The sequence below is a fragment of the Martes martes genome (genome assembly GCF_963455335.1).
Source record: "Martes martes genome assembly, chromosome: 7".
Taxonomy (NCBI): Eukaryota; Metazoa; Chordata; class Mammalia; order Carnivora; family Mustelidae; genus Martes; species Martes martes.
Window position 1 is genome coordinate 68,482,756 of NC_137894.1, and position 26,503 is coordinate 68,509,258.

Consider the following 26,503-nt stretch of genomic DNA (forward strand, 5'->3'; position numbering starts at 1 on the left):
TCATTTGTAAAGTAGAAACGAAGCCACACGTCTTTACAGGTCCTTCCACTACTGAAATTACGAGTGTGTTTGAAATGGTTTATGGTCCTGGCTAAAAATCTAGAATGTTAAAGAATGAATTAAGAGTCCTTCTGAGATTTTTGGTCTGTTGGTATAATTGCTGTCATGTTTTGCTCTGCAGTTTTTCCTATGATGGCAGGTGGAAACAAAAATTACAGACCTCTGTGGACTTCCCATTAGAAAATCTTGACTTGTCACAGTATGTTATTGGTCCAAAGAACAGTTTGAAGAAATATAATTTGTTTTCTGTCTCAGTAAGTATCTTGTTGAACTTAATATTTTCATATTTTGCTTATAAAGAAGAGGTTCAAGTGGTTCCTTCATAGGAAAAGAACAAAGCTTTTTTTTTTTTTTTTTTTTTTTAAGAACAAAGCTTTAAATTGAAATTATCAACAGATTCTAAATAATTCAAACTGATTTTCAACCTCTTTTGGCACAGAATCACTACGGTGGGTTGGATGGAGGCCACTACACCGCCTATTGTAAAAACGCAGCGAGACAGCGGTGGTTTAAATTCGATGATCACGAAGTTTCCGATATCTCGGTTTCTTCTGTGAAGTCTTCGGCAGCTTATATCCTCTTTTATACTTCATTGGGACCACGAGCAACTGACGTAGCCACATAAGGACAAGTAGGTTTAAGCTAGTTGTCTTTTAAGAAGCTGCGCAACACCACTCTTGACATACTTACAAAGATACTGGATAGCTGTAGCTGGCCCTGTAGAGGAATTCTAGGACAGTGAGGGCTGTGTTACTATCACCATATATTTTAGGTCAGTGCTATTATCGAAAAAACTGACTAATAATATTTAACAAGTATCGCAGTAAGCACTCCTTACAGGTACCATTTATTTCAAAACCTTTATAGTTTGCTCCAAAGTTAAAGTACTTAACTAGCTAAGCATTATTATTCTATAGCATTCTATTCCAAAAACCATTATATCTTTATTTTCCTTTTCACTGTTAAGGCCTTTTCACATTTCTAAATCCCAGCTTGATCTATGAATACTCTAGAATGATGTAAAGCAGATAGGAATGTATGTGTATATATTTATTGCACACTTGCACATCAAATCAATGTACATAATATAATATGTGGTCTTTTTGTGAAGCCTAGAACTCAGAGGATTGTTTGTTTTTCTTTTGGCCAATTCTGAGTAACTGCAGTGCTTTCTTAGGGAAATGACAGGGCAAAGCTATTTTTTTGTTGGCTTTGGGCTGTATTTGTGCACTAAATCTTTATTCTAAAAAAATAAATGGAAACTTTTCTTTAATTTTTTAAAATGAGAATTTTCATTTACACCTACATTAAAATCTTAATGAGAAAAATAATTTAAAACCCTGTAAGTGTTGTCTTTAATTTTATATTAGCAAACCATTTTAGACACACACACTTTATCCTACTATATTGACTGAATGTTTAGTTCACCTATACTGTTGCATTAGGACCTGACTTTATTCTGCCTTCAACTTGATCCAAAACTGCATATGATTCTCAGAGTTGGAAGTCAGAGTTAAAATAGAAAGTCAGGAGTCAGGCATGACTGCAAAGTGAACTACATTAAGAACCACATCTTTACAAAATGATGTATTCAAAGAGATAGAACTTATGATTTACCTCATGGACTCAGTTGCTATAGATTAAATAAAAACTCTCTGTATAAAAATAAGATTGTAAAAGGTGCTTCTGAAAGATGTCACTATTGGTGGACTGTCCGGGAAAGGATGAAAGGATGGGTTTTGAATTGTGAGGTTGGCAGCCTTTCCTGTCCTGCAGTTGGTCTAAGAGACTGATTAGAGTTCTTGGCTAAGTTGTCTGATTAATTTCTTAAGGTCACAAAGCCACTTGAACAAAAATTACTTTGGTTTAGCTCCATGAAGTCTCTTTGGAAAATAATTTGTTGGATATATATAAATTGAGATACTCTATGATAAAAAAATTCACCTTAATAAACATTGAATTTTGAAACCTGAAATTTATACATAATTTGCAGTGCTTTGAAGGCCCCCATCGAGTAGCATTTCATCATTTTCATGCTGCCTTTTTCAGTAAGCCCAGACCTGTCTGTCATAGAGCCTTATTATGTAAAAGGGCACATAATATACCAGAAAGACTTAAAAATGCCAGTGATGCAAATAAGTTGCAAGAGTTTAATGACAAAGCAAAACTTAAGTACCAGTTTCTGATCGTTTGTTTTGCAGTTTTTGGGAAATACCCCTTTTCCTAGCACTTGCATTTTGTTATAGGTATAGAAAAGGGCTGGCAGCTGTAGAACAGGAGATAGGCTGTAGCAGTTTGAACTGAAGTATCTGGAATCTCACTGACTCGTGTGTCATCAAAGCTATACCAGGCCTGGGTCACTGAGTTCTTGCAGAAAGCAGTGTAGTGGCCACCATCCAGGTCACCGAAGTGGTTCTAGGGGAAGAAGTAATGTCAGACTTAATATTCACATGCAAATAACTCTATTGGGACAAAACAGTAGGGCCAAGAATATTCTTCATAATTGTCCCTTACACTAAATTAAAAGGTAGTGGTAATATTGTTAAATCCTACATATGGCCTGACTGCTGTGTTACTTTTCATTCATTGAACTGCTTATAAATTGGGCCCATTGACTATGTAAAGAATCTGTGAATGAAATAGGATAGTGTTTGGCAGCATCGAATAATTATCATTGAATACTGAGCACCTACTATACATAGACTGTTAAAGACTAAAGGAAATTGTAAAATAAGAAGAGTGTGCTCTTTCCTAAGTGAGCTTACAGTTTAATTTTGAAGGTAGGCTAAGGAGAGACATGAAAAAAAGACAGTTAAACAACTGCATGAGGAACTTGGGCAGCAACACCCCCTCAGTCATGGAATGTCCAAAGAAGAGCCTGTTCCGTTCCCTTCCCCGTGTCTCTCACCCAGTAAAGGAATGTGCGGAACAGACCCCGCAGAGCCCCACTTCGCAGAAGGTGGAGGGTGAAGAGCAGGGGTAACTGACCAGTTGCCCATGGGCCAAATGTGGCCTGTTTTCACGTGGCCCATGAGTTAAGAATGCATTTCATATTTTGTTTGGTTGAAAAATATTTTGTGACATGAAAATCATATAAAACTCAAATTTCAGTAAATAAAGTTTTATGGCAACACAGCCATCCTCATTCATTTTACGTTTCTCAGTGGCTGCTTTCACACTACAACAGTAAAGCTGTATAGTTGCGAAAGAGACCATGTGGCCCATGAAGCCTAAAATATTTACTATCTGGCCTTTTATAGAGTAAGTTTGCTGACCCCTGGTATAGAGGGGGAAAGATGGATTTTTTTTAAAGGTTTTATTTCTCAGAGGGAGAGAGAGAGAACAAGCAGGGGCAGCTGCTACAAGGAGAGGGAGAAGCAGGCAGACGCTTAACCACCAGAGCCACCCTGGCATCCCAGAAGATGGATTTTTATATAGTTAGTTCTGACTGTAAATTCAGGTCTAATACTATACAATGACCTTAAGGAAATTACTTAAACTTTCTGAGCTTTCATTTCCCCACCTATGAAAATGGGGTAGTAAGACATGTCTTACACAGCAGTTATCAGGTATCTTTGATACTACAGAACTAGCATGTAGGAGGTACTTTAAAATGTTCCCTTAGACCTTCATCTTCCCTACCTCTCACATTACAGGTTACAGAAATATCCCAAAGCTGACACTTAAAAGATCCAGGCTCTAGTCCTGGTCCTTGCCCTGTGACCTTAAGCTGATATGCTTCAGCTTCCTTATTTATAAAATGATGCCCATGAGAGTGTGATAATTTGAGGAAGAAAAATCTGGTGGATATGTAGTGTCCAGAAGATGAAGTATTGTTCGGAACGGATCAAGCTGATCACAGCTGGAGTGTTACATTCAGTTTGGATAACTTAATGTCAAAAAATTTTTTGACATAAAAGATATAACATCTTTCTACACTTGAATTTCCAGCAGTTATGGAAGACAGTGTGAAAGCCTTAGTTACAAAACTAAGGGAAGTTGGATAAACTTGGTAAACACCCTTTGAAATCCGTGAGTGGTATTGAAAGAGTTTATGGTGAGAGTAATCCCCAGGGGCCAAAAACAGGAAATAAAAGAGCCAACTATTTGGTTGATGCCATGACTGCCTGGGCGTAAAGACCATTCCTGGTCTCTGGAACCAGGGTGCCTACGTTTCAAAGGTTACACATGCACAGGAGGTGAAGTCTTAGGTTTCTGCAAGCGGGGGTGTTGGACTGAGAGCCACAGACATAGCCAGGATTCTTACGGACACTCACCCTCAGTAAAGGATAAACTGTACTTGTCTTAGCTTATGCTCTTGGTGCAGAGTCAGTCAGTCCTAGAATTTGTGGGCACAGACTTACTTGAGATTCAAAATTATACTACCTGCATGGCCTCAGAAGCCTGTGAATTTATTTTGGGTGTTATTTTGGGAATTATTTGAGGGGCACTTGGCAAAAGAAAAGAGAATTACATTCTATTTCCAGATAGGTGTGCTTTAATTCAGGCTGTACGAGATCCACACATATAAAAACCACAGTGATGTTCCGCTTACGGTTCAGAATTACAGAACAAACATGGAAACACCCCCCACCCCTCCGTGAGTAAGAGTCAGAAGGCAATAAAGAGCATGATTAACTCCCCCTCCCGAGAACTACATAATGGATTTACCAAACAGAGACTATCAAAAAAGCATGTTTAAAGTGATAGGGGCACCTGGGTGGCTCAGTTGGTTAATCTGCCTTTGGCTCAGGTCATGACCCCAGGGTCCTAGGATCGAGACCCGCAACTGGGCTCCCTGCTCAGTGGGGAGCCTGCTTCTCCCTTTCCCTCTGCCAGTAGCTCTCCCTGCTTGTGCTCACTCTCTGTCAAATAAATGAATGAAATCTTAAAAAAAAAATAAAAATAAAGTGATAGATACTTAAGGAAGCTAACAAAAAGCTAGAGAACTTCCAGAAATGAAAAATAATTCAAAATTCAATATAAAAAAGTTGGTATGGGGCGCCTGGGTGGTTCAGTGGGTTAGGCCTCTGCCTTTGGTTCAGGTCATGATCCCAGGGTTCTGGGCTCGAGCCCCACATTGGGCTCTCTGCTCAGCAGGGAGTCTGCTTCCTCCTCTCTCTCTGCCTACCTCTCTGCCTACTTGTGATCTCTCTCTGTCAAATAAATAAAATCTTTAAAAAAAAAAAAGTTGGTATAGAAATTAATTAGTACACAGAACTGGAGAGACTGTGAATAAACTATAAAAATGAAGCTAAGGAAATTACCCTGAATGCAGTAGTGATGGAAAATTGAATAAGAAGATTCAGTGTATGCCTAGTAGTAAAAGAAAACTGTATTACAGGAGCAAGACCGTATTAAAATAATGATTGGAAACCATTAATAAAAGTCATGAATCTTCAAATTTGGGAAATACAATGAACACTAAGGGTAAATAAAAATAATACTGCAGAACAACAAAAGCAAAGAAAAATCTTGAAGACTACCAGAAAGAAAGGATAGTACACATTTCTGCAGAAACTTTACAGGCCAGAAGGGATTGTCCTGATATCCTCAGAATGCTGAAAGGAAAAAACCTGCAGTGAAGGGTACTCCACCCAGCAAGGTCATCACTCAGAACTGGACGGGAGGGGCGCCTGGATGGCTCAGTGGGTTAAGCCTCTGCCTTCGGCTCAGGTCATGATCTCAGGGTCCTGGGATCGAGCCCCGCATCAGGCTCCCTGCTCAGCAGGGAGCCTACTTCCCCCTTCTTTCTCTGCCTGCCTCTCTGCCTACTTGTGATCTCTCTCTCTCTGCCAAGTAAATAAATTAAAAAAAAAAAAAAAAAAACTGGACGGGAGCTGGGTGCCTGGCAGAACGCATACTAAACACCAGGGCGTGACAGAAGCTGAGTGTGGCCTCTGCACAAAGATGACAGGCAAGTTCCTGAGAGAGAGAATTTCCCCAAACAAAGGTGAAAGGAGTTCATCCCCACTAAGCCGGCCTTACAAGCAAGGTTAGAGACTAAATTTAAGTGAAAAAGAAAAGGCCATAAACTAGAAGAAAATTATGAAAGGAAAAATTTTCACAGGTTAAAAAGCAAACACAGGAAAGGTAATAGATCAATTACTTATTAAGCTAGTATAAAGATTAAAACACAAAGGTAGTATAAATTATATCTACATAAGTTACTCAAGGAATATAAAAAAGGATGTAAAATAGGACATGGATATTACATAAAACTTGGAGGGAGTAAAATGTGCTTTTAGAATGTGTTCAAACTTAACCATCAAACTTAATACAGACTGTTGAGGATGTTACACAGGAACCTCATGCTAACCACAGACCAAAAACTTATAATACACAAAAAATAAAGTAGCCCAAGCATAACACTGAATAAAGTCAGAGGGCAAGAGAAGAAGAAAGGAATAGAGAGGAACTACAAAAACAATCAGCAGTGCACAAACTAGCAATAAGTACCTATCGGCACTTCAAATGTAAATGCACTGTATGAGCCAGACAAAGGACAGCAGGACTGAACGCATGAAAAATAAGCCCCGTCTATATGCTGCCCATTGAGAGTCTCTCCTCAGACCTGAAGACACAGAATGAGGCCCTGGCTGGCTCAGTTGGGGTGGTGTGTGACTCTTGATGTCGGGGCTGGGTTTGAACCCCGTGTTGGCTGTAGAGATTACTTAAAAGTTTTAAAAAAAAACAAAAACCACTTAAAGTGAAGGGATGGAGAAAGATATTCCATGTAAACAAAAACAAAACACTGGGGTGGCAATACCTGTATCAGACAAAGTGGACTTTGAAACAAAGGCTATAATAAGAGACAAGGAAGGACTTTACCTAATAAGAAATTAAACCAACAAGAAGACCTAACAATTGTCAATGTCTATGTACCCAGTAGAGGAGCAACCAGATATATAAAGCCAACATTAAAGGGAGTCAGAGAAGATGGTGGATTGAGAGGATCCCAAGCTCACCTTGACCCACAGACACAATGAGATAACTGCTCCACCTATACGACAAGCTCTGAAAATGAGCTGAAGACGGGAAGAGACCCTCCACAGTTTATCTACAGGGAAGGCCACACATCAAAAAGGGTAGGAGGTATGGAGACAACCTACCCCTGGCAGGACTAACCACGAACAGGAGGGATACCACGAGCACAGAGAAGGGAGAGGATCAGACCCCACACCTCGCACCCTTAGCACTGGGGACCTGCCCTGGGAAGATGAGTTCCTAACATTTGGCTTTGAAAACCAGTGCGGATTTACTTTGGGAGCTTCAAAAAAAAAAAAAAAAAGTCAATGGGACTTAATGCTAGGAGAGCCAGAAATAGGAAATCAGAGACCGAGTCCTCGCCCTTAAAAGCCAGCATAAGGGGCACCTAGGTAGCTCCATCCTTAAGCATCCTTCAGCTCAGTACATGATCCCAGGGTCTCAGGATCAAGCCCCGTATCAGGCTCCCTGCTCTGAGAGAAGCCTGCTTCTCCCTCTCCCACTCCCCCTGCCTGTGTTCCCTCTCTCGTTGTGTCTCTCTGGTCAAATGAATAAATAAAATCCTTTTAAAAAAAGGCCAGCATAAAAAATTCAGCCAGGGGAGATCCAATCCAAGCTGGTGATGTAGGAAGACCCTGACTTCACATTCTCCACAGAACACACCAAATTACATCTATTTATAGAGCAACTCCTGAAGACCTGAGGGCCAACTGAACAGCCTCTGCACCACAGGAGAAGAGCAAAAGGGAACAGCAAGAAAAATGGGGACCCAGGAATGAAGGGTCTGTGGAGAGGAATACTGAGGGACCGGGAACAGATTCCTCTGTCCTTGGGCACAAAAAATAAACCTAGCATTTTAAGAGAGCAACTAGCATATACAAGAGCGAGCCCTAAAACTGCCAAACAGCAGGGTTGCTGCTGGAACACTCTCAGGGGAGGGGCTGTTGGACACAATTTATGCTGCCTTCCACACTGACGGCATAGACCAGTGCATAGTCCGGGCACCCTAATCACCTTGCCCCTGGCCTAGCCCGTGCCAGGCCCAGCTGTCCCACTAGGGACACAGCCAGTGCATACCGGGACTCCCCCCTGGTTAGTGCTCACGATAGCTCTAGCATTTATGCCAAAGTGACCCAGGCGCAAAGCACACTGGGGTACTCCAGGCCCACACCACTTCAGCTTCACGCAGCTTATCAGGGCCCCTGGGATGCAGACCTCTCTGAAATCTGCCAATGGACGTCTACTGCAGATCTGCAGGGAGTGCCCCGGGAGCACCCGGCTCCTGTCTACCTCTGTCCCAGCCACCCCGCCAGGGCCCACAGCACCAGGCACCCTGGAAGGCTCCTGCCCACACCAGCCTCAGCTCCAGTCACTCAGCCAAGACACACCCTGCACAGAACACTCTGGGAAACCTTAGCTTGAACTTCACTCAGCTGTAGCTTTCCCACTGGTGGGAAGAGCCCTAAGACAACTCAGCCTGCAACCACTTCCACTTCAGAGCTGTCCTGCCAGGACACACTGCGTGGGGAGGTCCCAGGGCCTACAAACTGGCCCATGCCCATTCTAACTATAGCTGGCCTACCAGGGCACCTTCTGTGACCGTACTCCACCTCGACCCCAGCAGAGACTCCTGAAACACCCTAGGCTTACATTCCAGCTTCAGCTACCCTGCCAAGCTGCCCTCCTGTATACAGCCCCGGCCCCCATGCTTGCACTCACTTTCATTTGAGCTATCTTCCAAGGGTACCCCCTGTGTAGAGACCCAGGGACCACCCAACCTTCACAGCACCTCAGCTCCTGCTGCCCTGCCAGGCACCACCTGCACAGACTGCTCCAGGACTGCTTCAGCTTTGCCTGGCCTGAAAAGGGGCCCCACTGCATGGAGGGCCACAGCATCCCTGGCTTGCACCCACGTCAGCTTTGGCAGTCCTGCTGGGGTGCCTGTTGTGCAGAAGCCCCCGGGCCTCTTGGCCCACACTGCATCTGTTCCTGTCACCCTTCAAGGCACCATCTGTGTAGAGAGCCCTGCAACACCCTGGACAACACCCACCTTAACCTCAGCTACCCTGCTAAGGTGGCTTCTATGCGTTGAGCCTCAGCATACCCTGGCTTGCACCCACTTTAGCCTCAGCTGTCCTGTCAGGGCACCTACTGTATAGAGAATCCAGGGACAGAGAAACAATCTACTCACTTTAGCTTTAGCTGTCCTGCCACGGCTCCCACTACACCAAGAGCCCCAGAACCCTCGGCCCACACCATCCACAGTTCCAACCAGCCAGCATAAGTCCCCAAGCACACAAAGTCAACATACCAGCTAACAAACACAAGACCGCTCCTTCGAGATTAGGAGAACAGCCATTCCACCTAAGCCATACAAGCAAATACAGAAAGTCAAGAGAAGGGGAGACAGGAATATGCTCCAAAAGAAAGAACAAGACAAAAACCACAGAAAAAGAACCAAATGAAACAGAGCTAAGCAAAATGAAAAAGAACCAAAAATAATGGTTGTAAAGATACTCAGTGAGCTGGAGAGAAGAGTAGAAGAACTTCATGAGAACTTCAATAAAGAAATAGAAAATATTTATTTAAAAAAAAAAAAAAAAGGAGTTGTCAGTGCCCAGCTAGCTCAGTCGGTAGAGCATGGGACTCTTAAAAAAAACAGGGTTGAAGAATACTAGAGACAATATACTAGAGGCAATCAGCAGATTAGCAGATGAAAAAGAACATATCAACAATCTTGAAGACAAGGTAATGGAAAGCACCCAAGCTAAACAGCAGAAAGACAAAAGAATCTTTAAAATGAGGATAGGTTAAGGTATCTCTTGGAAAACATCAAGTGAATTTTTGCATTATAGGGATCCCAGAAGAAGAGAAAGGGGCAGAAAACGTATTGGTGGAGGGGCACCTGGCTGGCTCAGTCAGTAGAACATACAACATTGATCTCAGGGTTGTGGGTTCAAACCCCATGTTGGATATAAAGATTCCTTTTTTCTTAAAGATTTTATTTTTAGGAAAAGAAAGCTTATATGAAGAAATAATAGCTGAAAACTTCCCTAACCTAAGGAAGGAAACAGACATCCTGCTTTAAGAACACAAAATTTGGGGCGCCTGGGTGGCTCAGTGGGTTAAAGCCTCTGCTTTCGGCTCAGGTCATGATCCCAGCGTCCTGGGATCAAGCCCTGCATCAGGCTCTCTGCTCAGCAGGGAGCCTGCTTCCCCCTCTCTCTCTGCCTACTTGTGATCTCTGTCAAATAAATAAAAAAAATTAAAAAGAAAAAAAAAAAACACAAAATTTGAAGAGTAAAAAAGTCAAACATAACACACCCCAAAATCAGTCACAATAAAGGACCAGAACAAAGCTACAAAAACAACCAGAAAACATATGCATACCTATCAATAATTAAATGTAAATGGCCTAAATGCTCCAATCAAAATACATAGGGTTGTGGAATTGATTAAAAACAGCAACAACACAAACCATCTACATGCTGCCTATAAGAGACCCCTCACACCTCAATACACATATAGACTGAAAGTGAAGAGATGGAAAAACATTTACCAAGCAAATGGAAGTGCCAAGAAAAAAAGCAAAGTAGCAATATTTATCACAGATAAAACAGACTTTACAACAAAGACTAAGAAGAGACAAAGAAGGGCATTATGTAACAGGGAAGGGATCAATTCAACAAGAGAACATAACAATTGTAAATATCTATGCACCCAACATTGGAGTACCTAAATATATAAAGTAAATATTAACAGACATAAAGAGAAAACTTAATACAATAATAGTAGGGAACCTTAAAACCCCATTTACATCAATGGATAGATTATCCAGGAAGAAAAATCAATATGGAAACCATGTCTTTGAATGAAACCTTATACCAGCAGACATAACAGATATAAACAAACATTCCATACAAAACAACAGGATACACATTGGAGTTCATACAGAATATTCTCTGAAACAGATGATAGGCCACAAAAAAGTGGCAGTAAATTTAAGAAAACTAAAACCATACCATTCGTCTTCTCAGACCACAACAGTATGAAAATAGAAATTAATCATAAGAAAAAACCTGGAAAAAAAAAACACAAAAAACAGGGAGGCCAATAAACATGATACTAAACAAAAAATAGGTCAAAGAAGCAATCAAAGAAGTTATTAAAAAAAAATACATGAAAACACAAATGGTCCAAAATCTTTGGGATTCAGCAAAAGCAGCTCTAAGAGGGAAGTTTGTAGTAATAGAGGCCTGCCTCAAAGACAAGAAAAATCTTAAATAATCTAATCTCACACCAATGAAACTAGAAAAATAACAAATAAAGCCCAACTTTAGTAGAAGGAAAAAAGTAATAAAGATCAGAGCAGAAACAGAGGTATAGAGATTAAAAAAAAAACAAAAACGGAAAGGGATGGGGCACCTGGGTGGCTCAGTGGGTTAAGGCCTCTGCCTTCGGCTCGGGTCATGATCCCAGGGTCCTGGGATGGAGCCCCGCCATCTGGCTCTCTGCTCAGCAGGGAGCCTGCTTCCCTTCCTCTCTCTCTGCCTGCCTCTGCCTACTTGTGATCTCTGTCAAATAAAAATCTTTTTAAAAATTATGAAAAATTGTACACAAAAAATTAGTCAAACCTAGAAGAAATGGATAAATTCCTAGAAACATAATCTTCCAAAATTCAATCAGGAGGAAATAGAAAACCTGAAGAGACCAATCACTAGTAACAAAAGTGAATTGGATTTTAAAAACTACTAAAGGGGCGCCTGGGTGGCTCAGTCAGTTGAGCATCTGCCTTCACTCAGGTCATGATCTCCAGGTCCTGAGATCAAGCCTGGGATCTGGCTCCCTGCTCAGCAGGGAATCTGCTTCTCCCTCAGCCTCTCCCCACAGCTGGTGCTGTGCACTCTCTCAAATGAATAAATAAAATCTTTAAAAAAAAAGAAAGAAAGAAAGAAAGAAAGAAAGAAAGAAAAAGAAAAGAAAAAAGAAAAAAAGAACAGAACTACCAAAAAATTAAAACTCCAGACCAGATGGCTTCAGAGGGGAATTCTGCCCAACATTTAAAGAAAAATTAATACCCATTCTTCTCAAACTATTCAAAAAAATAGAAGACAAAGGAAAGCTTCCAAATTTATTCTGTGAAGCCAGGATCATCCTGATACCAAAACCAAGACATCACAAAAATGCCACAGACCAATATCCCTGATGAACATAGATGCAAAAATCCCCCCAATAAGAGCACCTGGGTGGCTCGGTCCTTAAGTGGCTGTCTTCAGCTCAGGTCATGATCCCAGGGGCCTGAGATCAAGCCCCCATCAGGCTCTTTGCTCACTGGGTAGTCTGCTTCTCCCTCTCCCTCTGCCCTTCCTCCAAACCCCATCCCCAATGCTTGTGCTTACTTGCTCTCTCTCATCCTCTCTCAAATAAATAAAAAATTTTTTAAAAAACCCCCACAAAATATTAAACTGCATCAAATACATGTTAAAAGGCTTATTCACTATGCTCACTTCAACAACACATATACTAAAATTGGAAGGATAGGGATTAGCAATGACCCCTGCATCAGAACAACATTCAAATTTGTGACACTTTGTTAAAAAAAAAAAAAAGGAAAAAAAATCATTCACCACAATGAAGTAGAATTTATCCTGGAGATGCAAGGATGGTTTAATATTCACAAATCAATAAAGCATAAAAATCATATGATCACCTCCATAGATGCAGAAAAGGCATTTGACAAAGTACAACATCCATTCATTTTTCAAAGTCTCATTAGTGGGTTTAGAAGGAACATACCTCAACATAACAAAGGCCATATATGACAGGTCCATAGCTAACATCATATTCAATGGTGAAAAACAGAACTTTTCCTCTAAAATCAGGAACAAGACAAGGATGCCCACTGTCACTTTTATCCGACATAATACTGGAAGTCCTAGCTATAGCAAGCAGACAACAAAAAGAAAAAAGGGGCATCTGTATTGGTAAAGAAGTTACACTGTCATTATTCGCAGATGACATGCAGCTATGCATAGACAACCTAACGACTCTACCAAAAAGCAACCGGAATAAATGAATTCAGTAAAGTTGCAGGATACAAAACTAATACCCAGAGGGCTGGGAAGATGGTGGAGTAGAAGGACCTGAAGTTGAGCTCATCTCACAGATAACACCCATATCAGCATGAATCACCCAAAAAACAACCCAAAGTCTGCCAACACAAACTCCACAACTAAAGACAGAAAAGAGGCCACATGGAGGTCAGAGCACGGCACCGATGATCCTAGCATGCTTGCATCAAGCCCCAACCCCTTACGCTTGGGCAGATCTACCTTTCCCAGGCCCACTCACATCGGTCAGGCCCTGCAAAAGACCATCGCAAACCTGTTACCCCACATCTCCTGAACTGCGTGTTTCACGGGATATCACTTCCAGCAGTGGTGGGGGGAGGTCTCCTTTTGCAAGCAGACACACCTCAGGGCCCACCCACAACAGGCAAAGACAGCCTCTGCTGACAACTGGACTGAAGAAAAAAGGGGTCATGATTCAACAGCAAAGCGCACACAACATGCATAGGAGACACTCCCTGATGCACCAGGTCCTGGGAGACAGGGGACACTGTGCTGCAGGACCTCTTCTTCATAGAACTGTTACCACTAAGAGCAAGAGATGTAGCTGACTTTTCAAACACACAGAAATAGACACAGAGAGTTAGACAAAATGAAGGGACAGAGAAGTATCTCCCAAATGAAAGATCAGGACCAAACCACAGAAAGAGACCAAAGTGAAATGGATACAAGTGATATGCCTGATAGAGAATTTAAAGTAATGATCACAAAGAAATTCACTGGAGTGGAGGGCATCTGTGAGACCCTTAACACAGAGATTTAAACAAAGAAGGATATGGGCTAGTTCTTTGTTTTTACTCAAAAAGCATATCCCTTTTTTAGTTTGTGCCTTCCATGAGCAAAACTTTTTAGTATGTGTGTATATCCCTTTAATAATTGCAACAGGTTAGAATTAGGGATTCCCTACTTCTCATTATCTTATAGGTTTTGAATTTCCAATCTGTTAAGTGAATTTGTAGACCAAATTTCAAAGGAACCTTTTATGTAGTTGGTTCTTGCAAAATGTGTTTAGGAAACTCATAAAGTGAATTCCTAGAGTGTTTCGGTATTTATCAAAAAACTGGGGCGCCTGGGTGGCTCAGTGGGTTGGGCCACTGCCTTCGGCTCGGGTCATGATCTCGGGGTCCTGGGATCGAGTCCCGCATCGGGCTCTCTGCTCAGTGGGGAGCCTGTTTCCCTCTCTCTCTATCTGTCTGCCTCTCTGCCTACTTGTGATCTGTCAAATAAATAAAATCTTTAAAAAAAAAAAACCAAAAACTGGCCATTTCCTTTATGAAGGTAAGAAAGCTTAGGCTTTGTTTTATCACAGCTTATACGGAGTTGAGGGACAGAGTATCTTCTTTGCTTCCAGGGACAGGGGTCACTGGGTATTCAGAGCCTGGCAAAACTGTCAGCTTTATTCTGACATAATTCTGAGGGGAAGGGGCAAGGATTACATCTATGGGCATGTGTTCCTGTGCTTTATTATATACTGTTATAAATGATTAAACTGGTATTATGTGGTATATGTACACAATGGAATACTATGTAGCCATCAAAAGAAATGAAATCTTGCCATTTGCAACAACATGGACGGAACTAGAAGGTATTACACTGAGCGAAATAAGTCAATCAGAGAAAGACAATTATCATATGATCTCCCTGGTATAAGGAATTTGAGAGGCAGAGTGGGGGGTTGGGAGGATAGGGAAGAAATGAAAGAAGATGGAATCGGGAGGGAGACAAATCATAAAAGATTCTTAATCTTACAAAACAGTGAGGGTTGCTGGTGGTAGAATGGTTGGAGAGGGTGGTTGGGTTATGGACATTGGGGAGGGTATGTGCTATGGTGAGTGCGGTAAAGTGTGTAAGCCTGACAATTCACAGACCTGTACCCCTGGGGCAAATAATACATTATATGTTAATAAAAATTAATAATTAAAAAAAATTTTTTAAAAGAAAAACAAAAACCAAAAGGATAAATTACCAAAAAAAAAATTTTTTTTTAAACCTGATCTGAAAATTCCTAGCAGTCGAACCTTGAAGTGCATGTATTAGGTTTATGATAAAATGATTTTGTTAGCATTTTAGTAACACTTCGTTCCACATGTTTTTGTTTATTTTCTAGACTAAATGTCGGGTTGGTATGAAGTAAAAACATCTAATGTTTAATTTCCTATTTGTGTTTTACGTTCTTGAATACATTTTTGGTTATTTAAGGAGATTTAAAAATAAAAAATCAGGGACGCCTGGGTGGCTCAGTTGGTTGGGCGGCTGCCTTCGGCTCAGGTCATGATCCCGGTGACCTGATCGAGTCCCACATCGGGCTCCTTGCTCGGCAGGGAGCCTGCTTCGCCCTCTGCCTCTGCCTGCCACTCTGTCTGCCTGTGCTCACTCTCTCTCTATCTGACTAATAAATAAATAAAATCTTAAAAAAAAAATCATTGTACTTTGGTCAGAAAAATAATAAATATATCTTATAAATATTTTTTTAAAAGAACCAATCAGAAATGAAGAATGCAAAAAATGAGATTAAAAATACACTTGATGGCATAAATAGCAAGCTAGATGAAACAAAGGAACAAATTAATGACCTGGAAGGCAGAATAATGGAAAGTAACCAAGCTGAGCAAAGGAGAAGAAAAATTATTTAAATTGGGAGTAGTCCTAGGGAAATCAGTGACTCCCATCAAGTATAATAACATCCACATTATAGGGATCTCAGAAGAAACAGAGATAAGGGGGGCATAAAAATTATTTGACAAATAGCTAAAAAACTTCCTTAATCTGGGGAATGACCCAAATATCCAAATCTAGGGAGGACAGGGATTTCCCACCAAAATTCAATGCAAGAAAGTCCACATCAAGACAAAAGGTAATTAAAATGGCAAAAAATAGTGATAAAAATGTTTTTTAAAGAAACAGGAAAAAGGGGTGCCTGGGTGGCTCAGTGGGTTAAAGCCTCTGCCTTCAGCTCAGGTCATGATCCCAGAGTCCTGGAATCAAGCCCTGCATCGGGCTCTCTGCTCAGCAGGGAGCCTGCTTCCCCCTCTCTCTCCACCTGCCTCTCTGCCTACTTGTGATCTCTATCTGTCAAATAAATAAATAAAATCTTTAAAAAAAAAAAAGAAGCAAGAAAAAGAAGACAGTTACATACATGTGAAACCCCATAAGGCTGTAAGAGAGTTTGGTTTTGTTTTTTGGTTTTTTTTTAAGATTTTATTTATTTATTTGACACATTCAGAGAGAGAAAGATATCACAAGTGGGCAGATAGTCAGGCGGTGGGTGAGGGAGCAGACTCCCTGCTGAGCAGGGAGCCCTACACGGGCTCAATCCCAAGACCCTGAGATCATGACCCAAGCCAAAGGCAGAGGCTTAACCCCCTGAACCACCCAGGCACCCCTGTAAGAGGGTTTTTCAGCAGGAACTTTGAATATGTCATGCCACTCCCTTTTGGCCTGCTAAGTGCTGAAAAAAGGAAAATCTACAGCCAAGAACACTCTATCCAGCAAGGCTATCATTCAAAAGAGGAGAAATAAATAGTTTCACAGACAAAAACTGAAGGACTTCAGGACCACTAAACCAGCCTTACAAGAAACATTAAAGGGGACACTTTGAGTGGGAAAAAGGACCATCAGCGAGAATATGTAAAGTAAGAAACACAAAAGCAGTAAAAATAAGTATTTCTGTAAATCAGTCAAGGCACTAAAAATACAATGATGCAAAATATGACATCATATACCTAACACGTGGGGGCAGAGAAGAAAAGAACGGGATTAAACTTAAGTGACCAGGGGCGCCTGGGTGGCTCAGTGGGTTAAGCCTCTGCCTTCGGCTCAGGTCATGATCCCAGGATCCTGGGATCGAGCCCCGCATCGGGCTCTCTGCTCAGCAGGGAGCCTGCTTCCCCTCCTTCTCTCTCTGCCTGCCTCTCTGCCTACTTGTGATCTCTGTCTGTCAAATAAATAAAAATATTAAAAAAAAAACTTAAGTGACCATCAACTTAATATAGACTGCTATTAGCAGAAGATGTTATATGCAAACCTAATGGTAACCATAAATTAAAAAACAATGCTGTATATGCAAAGAATAAAGAGAAAGGAATCCAAATATATCTAAGAAAGACAACAAAACATTAAAGAGTCAAGAAAGGATCAGAGAATATCTATACGAACAACCAAAAACCAAGTAACAAAATAGCAATAAATGCATATCTATCACTAATTATTTTGAATGTAAAAGGACTGAATGCTCTAGCCAAAAGACATAAGATGACAGCATGGATAAAAAACAAAACAAAACAAATATACAAAAACTAGACCCGTCTATATGCTGCTTACAAGAAACTCATTTCAGACCAAGAGAGATCTGTAGATTGAAAGTGAGGGGATGCAGAAACATTTATCATGCCAATGGTTGCCAAAAGAAATCTGGGGTAGCAGTACCTACGTCAGACAAAATAGACTTTAAAGCAAAGACTAACGGACAAAGAAGAACACTATATAATAATAAAGGGGATGATCCAACAAGAGGCTCTAACAATTGTACATACTTATGCACCCAACATAGAATCACCCAAACACATAAGACGGTTAATAACACACTAGAGGAACTAATTGATAATAATATAATCGTATATTATTATACACCCCTCTTACATCAATGGACAAATTATCTAAACAGAAAATCAAGAAAACAATGGCTTTGAGTGATGACACAATGGACGAGATGGATTCACCAGATATATTCAAACATTCCATCCTAAAATGTCAGATTACACATTCTTTTCAAATGGAGAAGGAACATTCTCCAGAATAGATCACATGTTAGATCACAAAACAAGTCTTGACAAATTCAGGAAGATCAAAGCATACCATGCATCTTTTCTGACCACATTGCTGTGAAACTAGAAATCAACAAGAAAGAATCTGGAAAGAGCACAAATACCTGGAGGTTAAATACAATGCTACTAAACAATGAGTGGGTCAACCAAGAAATCAAAGAAGAAAGAAAAAGTTACATGGAGGGATGCCTGGGTGGCTCAGTCCTTAAGCGTCTGCCTTCAGCTCAGGTCGTGATCCCAGGATCCTGGAATCGAGCACCACATCCAGCTTCCTGCTCAGTGGGAAGCCTGCTTCTCCCTCTCCCACTGTCCCTGCTTGTGTTCCCTCTCTTGCTGTGTCTGTCTCTTTCAAATAAATAAATAAAATCTTTTTAAAAAATTACATGGAATTAAATGAAAATGAAAACAATGGTCCAAAATCTTTGGGATGCAGCAAAAGCAGTTCTAAGAGGGAAGTTTATAGCAATACAGGCCTCCCTCAAGAAGCAAGAAAAAGCTCAAAACCTAACCTTATGCCTAAGGAGCTAGAAAAAAGGACAAACACAACCCCAAAACAGCAGACTGAAAGAAATAATAAAGATTAGAGCAGAAATAAATGATAAACTAAAAAAACGATAAGACAGGTCAATAAAACCAGGAGCTGATTCTTCGAAAAGATAACATATTTGATAAATCTCTAGCAAGACTCATTTAAAAAAAATAGAAGCCAAATAAAGAAAATTACTAACAAAAAGGAGGAACAACACTACAAAAATAGGAACAATTGTAAGAGATTATGAAAAGCTGTATACCAACAAATTGGACAGCATAGAAGAAATGGATAAATATCTAGAAACATAAAACCTACCAAAACTAAAGCAAGAGGAAATGGAAAATTTGAACGGATCAATCACCAGCAATGAAACTGTAGCAGTAACCAAAAAACTGCCCAAAAAACAAAAGTCCAGGACCAGATGGCTTCAGAGGTGAATTCTACCAAGCATGTAAAGAAGAGCTAATGCCATTCTTCTCAAACTATTCCAAAAAATTCAAGAGGGTAGAAAATTTCAAAATTCATTCTATGAGGCCAGTATCGCCCTGATACTAAAATCAGTTAAAAAAAAAAAACTCAATAAAAGAAAACTATATGCCAATATCTCTCAGGACTATAGATCTAAAAATCCTCAACAAAATATTAGCAAACCAAATCAAACAGCATATTTAAAAAAATCATACACCACAAACAAGTGGATTCAATACTAGGATGCAAGGTCATTCATAATTTGCAAAACAATCAATGTGATTTATTTCATCAGTAAGAGAAATGATAAAAACTATATGATCATTCCAATAGATACAGAAAGAGCATTTGACCAAGTACCTTATTCACTCATGATAAAAACACTCTGCAAAGTAGGCTTAGAGGGAACAATAATCTCAACATAATAAAGGCCATAAATGAAAATCCAGAGACAACATATTTTTTGAATATATAAAGCACTCAATATTTGCCACATAGTAAATGTATAATTGGTTGCTAACAATCGTTATCCTTTTTTTTTTCTTTTACGATTTTATTTATTCATTAGAGAGAGAGAGAGAGCACAGGAACAGAGGGAGAGGCAGAGGGAGAGGGAAAAGCAGACTCCCCGCTGAGGTGGGAGCTCAACATGGGGCTTGATCCCAGGACCCAGAGATCATGACCTGAGCCAAAGGCAAAGGCTTAACCATCTGAGCCACCCAGTGGGGACAACATGAGAGCTTCCTCCTAAGGTCAAGAACAATACAAGAATGTCTATTCTCACCAGTTTTATTCAACATAGTACAGGAAAGTCCTAGCCACAGAAATTAGACAATATAAGGAAATAAAAGTCATCCAAATCTGTAAGGAAGAAGTAAAACTCCATTTGCAGAAGACATGTAGAAAACCCTAAAGACTCCACTCAAAAAACTACTAGAACTGATAAATGATTTCAGTAAAGTTGCAGGATATAAACATCAATGTACAGAAATTTGCTGCATTCTTATACACTAATAACGAGGCAGAATAAAGTGAAATTAAGAAAACAATTCCAGGGGTGCCTGGGTGGCTCAGTGGGTTAAAGCCTCTGCCTTCGGCTCAGGTCATGATCCCAGAGTCCTGGGATCAAGCCCCGCATCAGGCTCTCTGCTTGGAAGGGAGCCTGCTTCCCCCTGTCTCTCTCTGCCTGCCTCTCTGCCTACAAAGATATAATAAGGAGGATCAAAAATCAAAAGTTGGTCCTTTGAAAAGGCTTCAACAATATAGACATAAGATTAATCAAGAAAAAATAGAATATTAAGTACATAAAATTAGAAATGAAAAAAGTACAGATATCTACAGATCCAGCAGAAATTTAAAATTTTAATACCCAAAAAAGTTATGCCAGAAAACTGAACACTCGGATGAAATGGACAAACACAAAGGAAATTATAACTTACCAAACTGGTGGAAAAAGAAAATACAAAGCCTGTATAGACCTACAAGCATTAAAGAAATTATACCAGGAGTTAACAATCACCTCTCAAAGGGGAATGCATGCCCAGGTGTGTTTACAGATGAGTTCTATCAATTTGTAAAGAAACTTATCATAGCCTTATACACAAACTTCTATGCGAGAGGAAGAAAAGCTCCTCTAACTCAGGAGGTCAGTTTAACTTTGGTACTTTTACTAGACAAAGGGTATAAGGAAGAAAAGCAGAGATAAGGCTCATTCAAGAGATTATTGCAAAAATCTTAAAGTGTGGTAAACCAAATCAAGCAAAATACATCTCAGATAACAATGACCAAATAGTATTTATCCCAGCAGCGCAAGGGTAGCAAAAGTAAAGGGTAGATAAGTTAGAACATCTATAAATATAATTCAACATATTAACAGAATTAAAAAGGGTTCAGGAGGGCCATTTCTTAATTGTTGTAGAGACACAGATTTAATAAAATCACCACCTTTACAAACACGCACAAAAAGTGTTAGCAAAACCAAAATAGAAGGAAGTATCAATTACCTGACAAAGTACAGCTACTAAAACACAACAAGCATTAGTCTTGATTATTCCCTTTAGAAAATCAAGAAAAAAGAGATACTCACCCAAGACAGCGATGTAGAATCCTGGGCTCACCTCCTCCCAGGAACACACCAAAACCCAGCACTGCTTGCATCCATGAGCCCCACAAGGCTATAGCGAGCTATCGTGGCTCTTAAAGGGTTCAAACTCGCTTGTCCCAGGGTGCAACACAGAGGCAGCCAATTTCAGCTTTAGGTGAATGCGGCTCATTTGCTAATTTTAAAGCCCTGGCCTGAAAGGCAGGCATCTAATGCAGCACACGTGGAGAGTCCTGCTGGCCAGCGGGAGCCATCTTCAAGAGCTCCCCCTGCCATGCTCCAGAGTGCTAATGTTTCCCAGAGTGGAGCTTTAACCTGTGTCTGATGCCCTGGTTTTTGTGAATGCCAACCAAGGGATTCTCTATAACTGCCTGGCTCTGATGGCCATGGCGGCTTGCGTTCCTGGGTCCTACAGGATTGTAATCATCAGAGACAGTTCCTGGCCGGCTATCGCCCCCAGGGCACTGGTAGGACAGATGGCTGAATGAGACACGCACCCAGTCTTTCTGTGAAAGAGGCCTATTTGCTTGTCCTGGGGCTTCATGAAGCCCGAGGAGAAGGTTTTAGGTTTCGCACACAACTAGGGTCCAGCAGAGGTGCCGTCCAGGCCCTGGGCTGGTAGATGCCCTCTTTGTGTTCTCCCTCTGCCTTGCTACAACTTACTTCCGTCTCTCAGAAGGGAGCTTCTACATTCATCTGGGACCCTGATTTCCCCAACTGTTGCCCAAGGAACACCTCCAGATTGTCCGGGCTTTGGTGGCCAGCGAGCCTTATGCATGTGGTCCCACGGAACTGTAGGTATGTATTGTCATACTTTAAAAGCTGCTGTCTGAGGGTCTGGCTTCCAGTATGCCTAAATCTAGCTGCTGACCAAGATCCTCTCCTTTGGGACATTTAACACTGTCAACTACTGGGAACCATCAAAAATCAAATAGGCTGCTTGGACAATCACAAAGAATTGAAAGACAAAAGCTAGGGCACGGTCGAACAGTAAGGTTCCTGCACTGTACACAGCCATTCCTTCAAGGCTACAGAAGGTGGTCGTTGCTTCTATTGTACAGAAACCAGGGGCACCTGGGTGGCTCAGTCATTAAGCGTCTGCCTTCGGCTCAGGTCATGATCCCAGGGTCCTGGGATCAAGCCCCACATCGGGCTCCCTGCTCAGCGGGAAGTCCCCTTCGCCTCTCCCACTCCCCTGCTTGTGTTCCTGCTCTCTCTCTGTCAAATAAATAAATAATTTAAAAAAAACAAAACAAAAAACAAAAAACAGAAACCAACACAAGGAAGTTAAGCAAAATAAAAGAGAAATAGGTCTTAAAAGAACAAGATAACCCCAGAAAAGACCTTAATGAAACAGAGATAAGTAATTTACCTTATCAAGAGTTTAAAGTATTGGTCGTAAAAATGCTCACCAAACTCAGGAACTGAATGAATGAACACAGTGAGAACTTCAACAAACAGAAAATAGAAGAAAGTAGCTAACAGAAATCATAGAGGTGAAGAACACCGTAACTGAACTAAAAATACAGGAGGGGTTCAACAGCGACTAGCAGGGGCAGAAAAAAGGATCAGTTAACTTAAAGACAGGGCAGTGGAATTCACCCAGTCAGAGCAACAACAACAAAAATAAATGAAATTTTAAAATGAAGAGAGCTAAGGGACTTATGGAATAACACCGAACAGACTAACATTTGCATGATAGGGGTCCCAGAAGGAAGAGGGAGATAAAGGGGGAGAAAACTTATTTGAAGAAATAATGACTGAAAAATTTTCTAGCTTGGGGAAAGAAACAGATAATCCAGGTCCAGAGATTTCTAAAGAGACCCATACCAACATACATTATAATTAAAATGTCAAAAGTGGGGACACCTGGATGGCTCAAAAGTTGGTCAAAAGAGTTGGTCAAAAGTCCAACTCTTGATTTCAGCTCAGGTCATGATCTCAGTGTCCTGAGACAGAGCCCCACGTTGGGTCTGTACTATATTGGTGTTGGACATTGAGCCTGCTTAAGATTCTCTTACTCCTGGGCACCTGGGTGGCTCAGTGGGTTAAGCCTCTGCCTTCAGATCCGGTCATGATCTCAGGGTCCTGGGTTCAAGCCCCGCATCGGGCTCTCTGCTCAGCAGGGAGCCTGCTTCCCCCTCTCTCTGCCTGCCTCTCTGTCTACTTGTGATCTCTCTGTCAAATAAATAAATAAGTAAATTAAAAAAAAATTCTCTTACTCCCTCTCCCTCTGTTCCTCCCCACCTCAAAAAAAATTAAATTATTAAATTAAAGGTCAAAAGGGAAAGATAAGGAACGAATCTTAAAAACAGCATGAGAAAACAGCTTGTTGTATACAAGGGACCCCCAATAAGATTATCAGCTGATTTCCCATCATCATCTGGCAGTTGATTCTAAATTCTAAATCTATTTCTCTTTTGAAACCAAGTTTTGGCCTCCCAGTTAATAATAACTTAAACACTAAAAAGATCACAAATTTATAGGAGGCTTGGGGTGACTCTTTTTACAAATGTCTATCTTCTCATAATGTAGATAATTACATTTTTTTAAACAAATTCAGCTTTCTGTCTCTCGGGTTTTCTTAAAGAAGAAACATGTAATGAAAAACGTAAACAGTGAAATACAAGGGAGGCGGCTCCTGTGTCATTTTGGAATCCACAGTAGAGTCTATATTTGATATGACAGAGAAGAGGACATCACTTTAGATCTCCAGGAGGGAAGTGAGAGAAGGAAAAACTCCTATGAGGTCAGGATAAATGAGAAAGAGGGGGAATGTCAAGGCTTGAAATAAAAAGAAAAAAAAAAGGATTATTATTTAAAGGTTGAAGTTATGGTTCTGAGATATGAAAGAGGTTAAAGAGCGGGACTAACATTTTACAATGTGTTAATTCAACAAGCTGAATAGGCAAACGAGACTTGGGTGCATCAGAGGACCCTTGGGGAAGCATACTGGGTTCTGGTGGGATCCCTCCCATCTGCTGTGCACCCCACTGGACCTCCAGGTTCTAAAGATTGTTAACACTGTGATCCCGAACAGAAACCCAGAGAATGGCTTGGTGCTTGGGGCTGTCTGACGTTGTGGGAAGTTCTTGGTGATTTGGTTTGAATTATACTCCATGTTTTCTTTCCTTCAGGGAATCCTCAATAGTGATGGTTGACTTAGAGCCAAAGGGGACCTCCCCCCCACCCAGCCAGAGTTTCCTTAGGACTGGACGCACACAGGCGGTGACTCTGGGACTATTCTGTGTGGAGCGTCAGGGGACTTTGGCCATAGAATGGCTCACGAATATTCAACATAAAGCTATCCATACTAACTTCTGCTGTCCCCACAGCCCAACTTGCAAATGCCCAGATCTGAAATAGCCAGTGAGTGGAGGGAAAGTGACGAAGCTGTGGACAGAACATTTTATTCTTTCGTTATTCTACTGTTTGAAGTCAACACAGAAAGTTCCAGCTATCTATTTTGCTTTAAAAAAGAGAATATAGGAGAAGCGAGGGAAAAGTGAAACTAGGTGTTCAAGTAGATAATGCTTCAGTTTTCTTTAAATTTATGCTGTTTTAAATCGTTCAAGTAGATAATGCTTCAGTTTTCTTTAAATTTATGCTGTTTTAAATAGTATTTTACTCACCACCACTGCACAGAGGTTATATTTAGGGTGTTTCCGAAAAACTGGACAAATGTAAGGGGTAAGGTCCAAGTTAGTGAGTGGGTAATGAATATCTGTTCTCAGTTTCCTTTTCATTGTACCCAGAATGTCAAATCTGGAGAGAGAATAAATGTGCAAAATATAAAGTAAGTTTGTAAACCATTTGTGAATGAAGTCTACATACCTTGGTAAATTCCAACTACAGTTAGAAGTAATTTCTTGGAAAGCAACTTTGGCACAGACCTGTACATACATTTCTTTCTTATCTATGTGTATTTATAATGTGCATCTCCATAAGTGTCACCTGAAATGAAACTGTTTGTGCCAGGGCTGTGAGTCCAGGGGTGAGACGGTGCAGAGTCCAGCACAAAAGAAGACAGGGACAAAGCCAGGCTTGGCAGGGAGTAGGAATCACATTGACTGACTCAGTTTTTAACACGTTGTTATCTCAGCAGCGTCCTGTTTCCCAGCTATGAGGTTTCAGTATATCTTTAATAAGATAAAATTTTCTGAAAATCTTGTCACATTCTCTATTTGCTATATAGATCAGCAGCTCCCAAATATGAACTCATAGTAGACTCCCTGGAGCTTTTTAAAAAATAATTTTCGGTGGCACCTGGGTGGCTCAGTCAGCTAAGCATCCAACTCTGGGTTGGCACAGCTCAGGATCTGAGCTGGGCATGGAACCTGCCTAAGATGCTCGCTCGCTCTCTCTCTCTCCCCTTTTCCCTCTGCCCCTCCCCCCTCCAACTAAGTAAATAAGTAGGGAAGTAAGTAAATAAATAAATAAAGTTTTTTTTGGAAAAATGACTGAATGGCTGATTTAGGTCTAGTGCAGGGAAATTAGTGTGTGAACCTGAGACAATCTCATGCCAGAAAACAAGAAAACTTGTTTGCAAAAACCAAGGGATACCATCTGACCCAGCAATCCCATGCCTATGAATCACAGCAAAAGAAATGAAGACTTATACCCACATAAAAACCTATAAGCTAATGTTTACAACAGCTGTATTCATACCTGCCACAAATTGGAGTCAACCCAAATGCTCATCACCTGATGAATGGATAAACAATTGTGATATAAGGGGTGCCTGGCTGGCTCAGTTGGTACAGCATGTGACTCCTGATGTCAGGGTCACAAGTTCAAGCCCCACACTGGGCGTGAAGCCTGCTGAATTTCAAAAAAAAACAAGTGTGGTACATTCACAAAAGGGAATTCTACACAGCAATAAAAAGGAAAGAACAACTAACTTATACCACTAACTAATGAATTAATCTCAGAAACACTATGGTAAGTGAAAGAAGTTTAAGTAAAAAAAAAAAAAAAGAAGAAGAAGAAGAGAGAGAAATAAACCACACAAACATATGGTATAACATAGGGCATTCTGGAAAAGGCAAAACTATAGAGATGGAAATCAGATCAGACTTTTCCAGGGACTGAGGGTGGGAGAAGGGGTGGATTATGAAAAAACATGAGAAACTTTTTGGGGAGATGGACATAGTCTGTTATGTTGGCTGCGATGGTTACAGGACTACAAGGATTTTTACAGTTCACAGAACTGTATGCCTAAGAAGGATACATTTTATACTTGCAATTATACTTTAATAAACATATACTAACTGATGAGCTCAGAGGAACAGACCTGAAGGAGTTCCCACAGGCCAGTTTTGAACAATTTAAACATTAAGAATGATAATAGTAATGGATGTTAAGCACATTAAGTTTAAAAATATCCGAGAGTCCAGAGTCACAC

At 40.7% G+C, this 26,503-nt stretch overlaps 2 protein-coding genes across 2 annotated transcripts in view; one reads left to right on the forward strand and one right to left on the reverse strand.

Moving 5' to 3' along the window:
- The window catches only part of USP8 (ubiquitin specific peptidase 8), a 74,459-nt gene extending 73,116 nt beyond the window's left edge, over nt 1-1,343 (forward strand). Inside the window, exons 19-20 of the mRNA XM_080809585.1 lie at nt 182-314; nt 500-1,343. Coding sequence (XP_080665711.1) covers nt 182-314; nt 500-685 — 319 coding nt within the window. The 3' untranslated portion in view covers nt 686-1,343. The remainder of the gene's footprint in view (nt 1-181; nt 315-499) is intronic.
- Nucleotides 1,344-2,283: 940 nt separating this feature from the next.
- USP50 (ubiquitin specific peptidase 50) overlaps nt 2,284-26,503 on the reverse strand; it is a gene marked incomplete at both ends in the record, with an annotated part of 33,629 nt that continues 9,409 nt past the window's right edge. Inside the window, 2 exons of the mRNA XM_080809586.1 lie at nt 2,284-2,475; nt 24,732-24,864. Of these exons, the coding sequence (XP_080665712.1) occupies nt 2,284-2,475; nt 24,732-24,864 (325 nt within the window). The remainder of the gene's footprint in view (nt 2,476-24,731; nt 24,865-26,503) is intronic.